This window comes from Melanerpes formicivorus, unplaced genomic scaffold (assembly GCF_026170545.1).
Source record: "Melanerpes formicivorus ecotype bairdi unplaced genomic scaffold, bMelFor1.0.p_v2 SCAF_71, whole genome shotgun sequence".
In the NCBI taxonomy this organism is placed as follows: Eukaryota; Metazoa; Chordata; class Aves; order Piciformes; family Picidae; genus Melanerpes; species Melanerpes formicivorus.
The window spans coordinates 1,696,276-1,706,774 of NW_027142423.1; the positions used below are offsets into that span (position 1 = coordinate 1,696,276).

At 52.1% G+C, this 10,499-nt stretch overlaps 1 protein-coding gene across 1 annotated transcript in view; it reads right to left on the reverse strand.

Annotated features, from left to right (window-relative positions):
• Positions 1–1,452, reverse strand: part of ZC3H3 (zinc finger CCCH-type containing 3) — a 164,918-nt gene extending 163,466 nt beyond the window's left edge. Inside the window, 2 exon segments of the mRNA XM_068163211.1 lie at positions 2–473; positions 1,305–1,452. Coding sequence (XP_068019312.1) covers positions 2–473; positions 1,305–1,350 — 518 coding nt within the window. The 5' untranslated portion in view covers positions 1,351–1,452.
• Between the last annotated feature and the right edge of the window lie 9,047 nt (positions 1,453–10,499).

A 10,499-nucleotide genomic window follows, 5' to 3' on the forward strand; every position in this document is an offset into this window, starting at 1 on the left:
CGCCGTCTGCAGCCCAGCAAACTCGCAGCAGGAGCCCCCGTCGCCAAAAGCCCCTGCCTTCACAAAAGGACCGGCCCTCTGGGGCAGCTGGATCCCCACAACGATGTTGCCATCCCTGGTTAAGTCCACATGTCTCTCTGGAGATGAGGGCTCTGGTAGCTCAGGTCCTTGGTTGTCCTCAAGGCTTCCAAACACCTGAGAGGTGCTGGCTCTTCCACCACTTCCACCGTCGCACATTGATCCTGGTGGATGATTGACAAGGGAATATTTTTTCCTCCAGGAGTGACTCTGCTGGGGTTGGAAATCCCTGGGAGCTTGCTGGGGGTACCTGGTGGAAAATGTGCCCCTCCTGGTGAAGGAAGGTTGGTGAGGGTTGCTCCATCGTGGGGCTGTGGAAGGAGGTGGCCGTGGGGCTGCAGAAGGAGGTGGCCGTGGGGCGTCCCCATGGGCGTTTTTATGGTCATTGATGAGACCTGAGGAGAAGAAGTGGATGGCTCTTAACCACACAATGGCTTGAGCTGGAAGGGACCTTAAAGATCAGCCAGTTCCAACCCCTGTGCCATGGGCACGGACACCTCCCACTAGACCAAGGTGCTCTAAGCCTCATCCTGGGGAGTGTGTGGCCTTCCTAATGAGGAAAAATTATCTTGGGGCATATAAACAGAGAAGTTGGTGTTAGCAGCAATACTGAAGCTGCCCAGAGCTATGAAAGAGCATGACAAACATCCCTCCACCACACTCCTCTGTCACGGGGCACATCCCACCCCTGTGCCACCAGCCCCAGGGGCTGTGGAGCAGAGAATACCACTTCCCCCCACCAGCCAGGAGGCTCACGAGACCTGTAGGGACCCACAGTGGGGGGCTTACCTCACAAGGGGAGCCCCAAACATTCTCAGAACTCCCAGGAAGCCTCTCACCAGCTACTTCTCCTCATTGAATCCTAGGTCCCCTCACAAGCCACAGATTCTGGAATACCTTCACACCCCCTGCCCGGACCCCAGGGCCCCCTTACAACCCGACCCTCACTCTCTCAGACCCTGGGATGCCCCACCACCACCCGAAGTCTCCGGGATCACTCACATCCCCCGCTCCGGGATCCAGAGTCCCTCCTACGCCCCCTCGCTCCCTCTCAGACTCTGCGTTCCACTCACAACCCTCCTCAACCGCCACCGCCCCGGACCTCCGGGTCCCCTCACAACCCGCCCCTAACCCCCAGGACCCCGGAATGCGCCTCACAACCCTCTCCCCTCGGCCCCAGCCCCCCGTGGTCTCCTTTCAGCAGCCACTGCCCGGCCGAGACATACCCTGCAGCAGGCGGATCTGCCGCCACAGCCGCTCCCTCTCCGCCATCCCCGCAACGGCTCCGCGTCACCGCCCGCATCCGCTGACGTCATCACTCTGCGACGGCACGTGTGGTCGGTCATGTGGTCCCAACCCCCACGTGATCCCGTGGCGTCCGTTGCTCAGCAACAGAGGCTCCTGAGGCCCGCGCGCCGCAGTGGCCTGAGCCTGAGCCTGGACCCGGGCCGAATGCCCACCGCCGAGCCTGGCGGGCTGCGGCTCTCTCCGCCTCTGTCCCCGCGCTGTCCCCAGCCCGGAGTAACCCGGATGTCCCCAGCCTCTGTCCCTTGCCCAGCCTGCTCCAGCTGTCCCCATTTCCTGTTCCCATTTCCTGTCTCCAAGCCCAGCCCAGTGCAGCTGTCCTCAGCCCCTGCCTGGGCTCTCTTGTCTGTTCCCTGGCCCCAGACTAGCTCAGTCTAGTCGTTCCCCATACCCTTTCCCCCAGCCGAGCATGATCTGGCTGTCCTCATCACCTCTACCCAGCCCAGCTTCATCCAGCCATCCCTTGTCCTCATCCTAGCCTGCTCCAGCTGTCCTCAGCCCTTGTCCCCAGCCTAGAATATCCCAGGTGTCTTTTGTCCACAGCACAGCCTAGTCTGGCTCTCCCCATCCTCTCTCCCCAGTCTGGACTGTCTTGTTTCTTGTCCTCAGTTCAGCCTGGTCCAGCTGTTTCCATCCTCTCTCCCTAGTATATGCTGTCCCATCTGCCTCTTGTCTTGCAATGAGCCTGGTCCAGCTGTCCCCATGTCCTGTCCCCAGCCCAGCCTGGTCAACCTGTCTGCATCTCCTGTCCCCATCTCAGCTTGGTCCAACAGTCTCCACCCTCTGTCCCATGTCAATCCCATCCAGCTGTCATGTCCCCATTCCCTGTCCCTTGCCCATCTCTGCCCTCTCCCACCACCAGTGCCTCCCCACAGCCCACTGCCAACACCCCAGCCTATGCCTGCAGGTGTGAGGAGAAGGATTTCCTGCTGGCCCCATAGGGCTATCTCCAGCAAGAATATTTCATTTCACACATTAGCTTTGTGAGTCCTTATTTCTCGTACTTAATTGTTTGAAATGTTTTGCAAATGAACCAGTCCTGAAGCTGCAAAGGTTCATTAGAGTTTGCACCTTCTAATTAAGCAAGAAAATGAGTTAAGTGACTCTTAGTCATGTTTTGTGACACATTTCATGGGCAACTCTCAGAGCAGTTCATGTCCCCCTCCCCCCCCCCCCCCCCCCCCCCCAATTTCTCAATTCCTCCCAGAAAGCAGGAGCAAATTGTGCACAGAAGGCATTTTTCTTTGGCTTGATCTAAGCCCCCACCCCCTAAAAGACTTTCTTTGGCCTGAACTGTACCCCTGGAACTACTGCTCAGGAAAGTGCTAGAGTCCCTACCCCTGGAGGGATTGAAAAGCTGTGTAGATGTGATGCTGAGGGACATGTCTTAGTGGCAGATTTGGGGTGGCTGTGTTGGGGTAATGATTGGACTCAATGGTCTTAAAGTTCTTATCCATCCTCAACAATTTTATGATGCCAGAAAGTCAGATGGCCCCATGTTACCAGTGCAAATCAGGAGTGTCCCTGAAGTGTATACATCCAATCAAGAGAACATAACTTCCATGGGCTCTAATCCTGAAGGAGTTTGGTTTCTGAGTAATTTCAGACCAAACTCCATAACCTTAAACAAAGCTCATATCTGAACCTCACATCTGCAAAGGAGATAAAAACCCAGGCTCTTTGAAACAATTTGGGGGGAAAGAAAAGGCTGAGCCAAGAAGCTGTCCCAGCACAACCCAATTTCCTCCTGAACACTCCCATGATGAGAACTTCACAAAAGCAACCCATCATCAACCTCGAATCATCTGAAACAGAAGCTGTCCCCTGGGACATCTCACTTCCCGTTGCAGTTAGGGGAGTACTGCCTGTCCCAGCGCTGATCAGATGATGTCCTTGGGGGCAGCTCATGATTTGCCTGCTTGGCAAGGTAGATTTAGTAAATTATTTACAACATGTTAGTGGCCTTTTAAAGGGACTCAGAGGTGGAATATGGGGAAGAGCCACGCCACAGGAGTAAACCACTTTGCATGGACGGTAGCAAAGGCTTCAAAATACAAAGCAGTTGGGGAGTGTGGTCCTTACTAGCTTCCCCTCAAGCCCTACGACTGAGAAAACAAAACAAAACAAAAAACCCTCCCTAACCCTCACATCCTCTCTTATTGCAAAATCCTGCATGTAAAAGAACAGGATGGGGGACAAGGCAGGCAAGGAAAGCAGATCTCCTCCCTTTGGGTGGCCTCAGATCAGTTTCAATTGATCACAAAAGCCCCACCCCCAAGTTTTGTAACCTCTTTAAACTGGCAGAAATTGGCACTTCTGCCAAAAAGAATCCTCCTCCGCTCCCAGCTGCTCGTTCCCTCCCTTGTGCTGGCACAAAGATTTGAGTGGTTTGCATAAATGAGCCAGAGCGAGCTGCTCTGAATTAAAATTAATTCCAGGCACGCAGAAGAGAAGCTAATTTTTAACGTAGGGAAGCCATGAATCCAGCACTCCCACAAAGCCCAGATTTGGGAAAGAGCGAGCTAAAAGCAGAGGGTCCTCTTTTGCCAATCTGCCCCAAAATAACTAACTAGAAAAAAGCAAAGCATAGGGGGGGAAAAATTAAATAGCCACTGAGCTCCTCTTGCTGCTGGAGGCTGAGCAACGTCGTGGCTTCCTCAACCTAAATTCCAACTTCAGATCCACAGCTCAGGAGTCCTTGCCACGGCTGTACAGGCACTGATGCAGTAATTGGGCATCCATAGATTCATAGAATGGGTTGGGTTGGAAGGGACCTTGAAGATCACCTAGTTCCAACCCCCCTGCCATGGGCAGCGACACCTTCCCTGCCAGGAACACCATCCCCACCTGATTTCTCAAGGCCTTATCCAACCTGACCTTAAACACCTCCAGGGAGGGAGCATCCATGACCTCCCTGGGCAATCTACCTCCATATCTTTTTCATAATGCTTCAGCAAAAGGATTTAGGACACAACCACTAAAAATTTGGACTGTCATGGAGATGATAAGGCTGCAGAAACAGAGGTTGAAAACAAAATGAGCACACCCACATTAGAGCTTCACACTTCTTGACCCCTCAGGAACACACTTAGAATCATGGAGTCATAGACTCAGATTCATGGAATGGTCTGGGTTGGAAGGGACCTTAAGGAGATCATCTAGTTCCACCACCCCCCACCATGGGTAGGGACACCTCCTATTAGAACAGGTAGCTCAAAACTCCATTCAACCTGGCTTTGAACATTCCCAGGGTTGGAGCCTTCACAGCTTCTCAGGGCAACCTGTTCCAGTGCCTCACCACCCTCATGGTGAATACCTTACCTTAAAGCTTACCTTAAAACTTCCCATCATCCCCAGGTAACCTCTCAGCCCTCCCCAGAGCTTCATGCAATGCAATGCTCCAACTGAAACTCCCAGGTACCCTCAGAGAGAAGAATCACTCTGCTGCCCTATACAAGATGCTCCTACAAATGGATCCCAGGCAGTGCTGGAGGATCTGGGGATCCCAGGAGATCCCTGTGCCTTCTAAACCCACTCATAGGAGCAGGCAGCAGAAACACCAGTGCCTCCCACTCAGCCTGTCATCAGGTCTCTTCAATCTGCTGGTGCAGTGATGAAGTTTGATGGTTTAACCTTGTCTCAGCAAGCCACTGAGAGACTCCAGATGAAACCAAAGATGATGAGGCCACGATTTTGAACATATGAGTGCCTTAATTGGGTCCTGTCACAGCCTTGTCACTGGATACATCATTATGGGGGCTGTTGAAGGCCATTAGAGGGATTAGCTCCATGTTTATTTTGGGCTGAATCAGGCAATTTAATTTCTTTTACATGTTTCAGTCTCCCTCAGGCATTTTCTCACCCTGCCAGTGCAGCACCAAAACCCTGCACTTACCTTTTACTGGCTTTTTACTTAAATTAGACTCACAAACAAGTGCCACATGAGTGTGGTGCTGCCAACAAACAACCTGCACTGTGGATTCCTGCACCTCTTTGATGTGTGGCTTGCAAGGGGCATGGAGTGGTGAAGCAGCTGAATGGCAGCATCTTTGGCCCTCCTTTGCCCTCTGCACACATCTCAGGGGAGATACAGGCAAGGACAGCTTGCCCCAAGGCTAGATGCTCCTCACAAGTCCCAGTTCATGCTTCAAATGGTGTCCCTGCTCTACTGGATGCCCCCACCTCAGCACATTTCTTCTGGTGGTGAGCACTCAGGGAAACCCTAATGAGCATGAGAGGAGGATCACAGAGTCATAGACTGTTTTGCATTGGAAGGGACCCTTGAAGGTCATCTAGTCCAACCCCCCTGCAGTCAGCAGGGACATCTGCAACTAGAGCAAGTTGATCAGAGTCTCAGCCCTTCCTGACATCATCTTAGGCTCTGTGTGCTGCTGGAATTCAGAGCATACTCCAAACCCATGGACACGCTCAGCCTCCAGCAGCAAGAAGAGCTTCAGCAGCTCTTTAACACTGAAGAAAGTTTCTTTTCCAGTAACTTTTTGCTGTTTTAACTTGAGGGAGAAAAAAAACCCTGCTTCCCAAGGGCAAAAACCCTCTAAAATCTCATTTTTGCTGATAATAGCAAGACTCAGGAGCGCAGGGCTCAAGGGAAGGAGATGTCTCCTGGGTTAGATGGAAAACAGAGACTAAAAGAAAGTGCTGCATGATCCTAAAGGGAAAGCTTCTGTCATGTATCAAGTGGGCATCACTTTTCTGCTGTCTTGTCTCTTTTGTTGGCCCTCTTTCTTGCCTTCAGTCTCACTGCTGGTGCAGGAGTTGCACCCAGACCTCTCTGGAGAACTCAGAGCAATGCTCTGTGTGCTTCCACATCACTGTCATTCCCAGCTGGGGTGATTATTTTCATAGAATCTCACAGAACTGTTGAGGTGGGAAGAGGCCCCTGAGATCATCAAGTCCAGCTGCTCACCTAGAGCTCACAGTCCCACCACTACTGCTAAGCTACTGCTACTAAGTCATGTCCCTCAGCACCACGTTCATGCATCTTTTAAGTACCTCCAGGGATGGTGACTTCACCACTGACTTGGGCAGCCTGTTCCAATGCCTGACCACTCTTGCAAGAAAGAAAGTTTTCCTCAAGTCCAGCCTAAACCTCTTGGGGGCGGGGGGGGAAGCCTGGGAGTAAATTCTGCTCTACTGCTTGACCTTGCAGAGGACTTTGCTCCTCAAGCACTTGGGCATTGGACTGTTCCCTACAGGGAAAGGTTGTGAAAGAAATCCATACATTGCCATTTGTAGATGTTTGAGTTAGAAGCTCAGTTAGCTGAGCTTCAACCTGCTCTGCTGACCACTGTGGTGTGGTGGAATTTGGATGGAGAGCACTCCCAGCTGGAGATCCCTGCTTGTCCTCAGCCAGCACCGTTGCAACACCAGCTGCTGTTTCAACATCCCCACGCTGCCCGACCTGCTGCTCAGGGGTTCATTGCTCAAAACATTTGCAAATCCTGCCAACATAACGAGGGCTTGGGACTTTCACAACACCACCAAACAGGGGGGGGGAAAAAATCTGCTCTCCTCAAACCCTGACTTGTGAGTTAGTGACTGAGTGGTGGCATCTGCTGGATCTTACAGCAGCTGTTGAAGGAAAAAAAGGCATCAGCTATTTCTCCACGAGCCCTGGTGAGGAGGAAAGGATGCTCAGGAAGAAGGTGGTGAAATGTTGAGATGTTTCTGGGTTTGTTTGGATCTGGATGCTTTTCTAGGAGCTCTGTGGGTAGCACTGACCTGATAGGACATCAGTGGGCTGTGAGCAAAGCAAAGGTTGATATTCATGTCCAGCAGTAACTACAGAGTCCATAGTCATAGAATCAATTTGGTTGGAAGAGACTTTAAGATCACAAAGTTCAACAATTAACCCAGCACCCACTAAACCATGGCCCTCAGCACCACATCTCCAGGGCTTTGAAGGCCCTCCAGGGATGGGGACTCCACCACTGCCCTGGGCAACCTGGACCAGGGCTTGACAACTCTTTCCATGAAGAAATTGTTCTTCATATCCAACCTAAATATCCCCTGGCACATCTTGAGACTGTTTTCTCATGTCCCATCACTTCTTACTAGGGAGAAGAGACCAACCCCCATCTGGCTCCATCCTCCTTTCAGGGAGCTGTAGAGAAGGTCTTCCCCCAGCCTCCAGGCTGAACAACCCCAATTCCCTCAGCCACTCCTCACAAGTTCTCCAGACCCTTCTCCTTCTTCTCCTGAACTTTCATCAGCTTTGGTGCCCTTCTCTGGACCTGCTACAGCACCACAATATCCTTCTTGGAGTGAGAAGCCCAAAACCGATCCCAGGATTCAATATGTGGCCTCACCAGTGCTGAGTACAGGGGGACAATCCCTATCAACTATCAAGCATAGAAAGCCACAGAGGAAATTAAGCTTGCCTGATTCCTCCTGGGATGAATTATTTCCTGCCACACACATAAATTGCACTGAAGCTCCTCAATATTCTGTTAGAAGTTTGTTGGCACCTCTTGGTGGAGTTTTGTTCTTGGCCTTTGGGTTCATGGCTTCTCTCTGATTCACTGAATCGTAGAATGGTTTGGGTTGGAACCCACCTTAAAGGTCACCTAGTTTCAACCCCCTGCCACGGGCAGGGACACCTTACACTAGAAGAGATTGCTCAAGGCCTTGTCACAAGCTGGCCTTGAACACCTCCAGGGAGGGGGCATCCATAACTTCCCTGGGCAACCTGTTGCAGTGTCTCACCACCCCCACAGTAAACAGTGAGCACTGCTCTGCCCTCCCAGCAGCTCTACCATATCCCAGCACCTCCTCTAACCCACACAGACAGGTCACATGAGGGGTGTTAAGAGGAACACATAGATTTTGGGTACTCATCATTACCAGCTTGATGGGGCAGGTGAGCAGGAGGCTCCAGTTCTTCTCTCCCTTCCAGCCTCTGTGGGATGCTTTGCTTTGGTGCCGCCCTGCTTAAGGCTTTGCTCTGGAGAAGCTAAAATTAAAGCAGTGAGCCCTTTTGGGGCTGCAAAGGGAGCATTCCTTCTCCGCCCGCGCGCTTTGGATGGACATCAGAAGCCAACCCCAGGCTGTTAAATCCCCTGTGTGAAAACAATCTTCTGTTCTGCTCCTCGGTGCACCGCGGCTCGCTGCGGTCGGGATGTTCAGTTCCCAAACTCGTGGTCGGGAACGGGGCGGGGGGGGGGGGGGGCCTCCAAAATGGGATTTGCCTGGAAATGGAAAACATAAACACAAGGAGCCAGTATCTCAGCAGCCTTGTTGCCCTCAACAAAAGCTGATTCTGCTCCAGAGGAGAATGAAAACAGAAGTTAATTCATGGATAAAGAAAGAAGGAAAAAAGAATCCTTCAGGATCTCATTCCAACCCCATCTGTCCCCTAATTCTTTGGGAAAGGGCCAGGGCAAAGATTCAGAGATTCAGAGAAAGGTTTAGGTTGGAAGAGGCCCTGAAAATCATCTAGTTCCAACCCTGCTTCCCTGGGCAGGGACACCCTCTGCTAGAACAGGTTGCTCAAGGGCTCATCAATCCTGGCCTTGAACACCTCCAGGAAGGGAGCATCCACAACCTCCCTGGGCAACCTCATTCAGTGTCTCACCACCCTCACTGTGAAGACCTCTCCCTGCTCTCCAATCAAGACCCTTAGTGTAGGACCAACCACCATGGAGATAAAAGCCTCAACGTCTCAGCCCTCACAGAGCCATTGCCAGGTGGCTCTCTGAACACAGAGCCATGCTGGAGTCAGAATCATAGAATGGGTTGGGTTGGAAGTGCCTTGTTGAAGGTCATCTAATACAAACCCCTACAGTCAGCAGGGACATTGGGAATAAGATGTGGGTTGCTCAGAACCCCAAACAGCTTGATCTGGAATGGTTGCAGGGATGAGGCTTCTACAACCACTCTGGGCAACCTGGGCCAGTGTCCCACCATCCTCTTAGTAAAGGATGTCTTCCTTCTATCTAGACTAGATCTCCCTTTCAGTTTCAAACCATCACCCACTGTCCTGTCACAACAGGCCCTGATAAAAGATTGTCCCAATCTTACAGACCCCCTTCAAGTACTGAAAGCCCACCAGAAGGTCTCCCTGGAGCCTTCTCTTCTCCAGTACAAACAACCCCAGCTCTCTCAAACTGTCCTCACACCATTCCAGCCCTGCCATCACTGCTGTGGCCTCCTCTGGCCCCATTCCAACAGGTCCATGTCTCTGCTGTGCTGAGGACTCCAGAGCTGGCCCCAGCACTGCAGGTGGGGTCTCAGCAGAGTGCAGCAGAGAGACAGAATCCCCTCCCTCCACCTGCTGCCCACACTGCTGGGGATCAGCCCAGCACACAGCTGGCATACAGGGTGCTGGTTCATGTCCAGCTTTTCACCCACCAGCACCCCCAAGTCCTTCTCCACAGAGCTGCTCTCCAGCCCTTCATCCCCCAGCCTGTTTTGTTACTGAAAAGTGTCCCAACCCATGTGCAGGACCTTGCTCTCAGCCTTCTTGCACCTCATGAGATTCACATGGGCCAAACATCCCAGCAACAGCCTTTGGAGACAGCTGCAGCAAAACCCAATAAGATGCTTTGCTCTGCGCTTTGCTCTGAAGCTCCAGACTCACCATTGTATTTTTGGAGAGATGAAGGTCCAAACTGTTTTAATTTGCAGCCCCTCACATGTGTGAGCATCACGATGTGTGGGTACACCCCCTGACACTGGGCTTGGTTTCCATGAGTTCACATCTGCCACTGCTGTTGGGATCATGACTGCTCCTCAGCTTTTTTGGCTGAAATTCACGTGGGTGTGCACATGGATGGGACCTTGAGTTCCTCTCTACCTCATCCTCACGTATTTTTTCCCAAGTTTGGATTTCCCTTTCTCCAAGACCCTCCCAAATTCCTCCACAAAGCACCTGTCCCCACAGCACTGTTAGGTCTTTGCCCATCCAGCACCCATCAGAGTGACCGAACAGGAGCTGTAACACCAAACCCTGCCCTGTGATGCCTTTCCCCCTCTCTCCAGATGAATTTCAGCTCCCTCACTGCAGCCCCTACCCCTTTCTCCCCGTACATTTGAGGCAGGAAGCTCCACGAGTGACCAGGACTGGACTCACTGGTGTCATGAGTTTTGTCCTGACA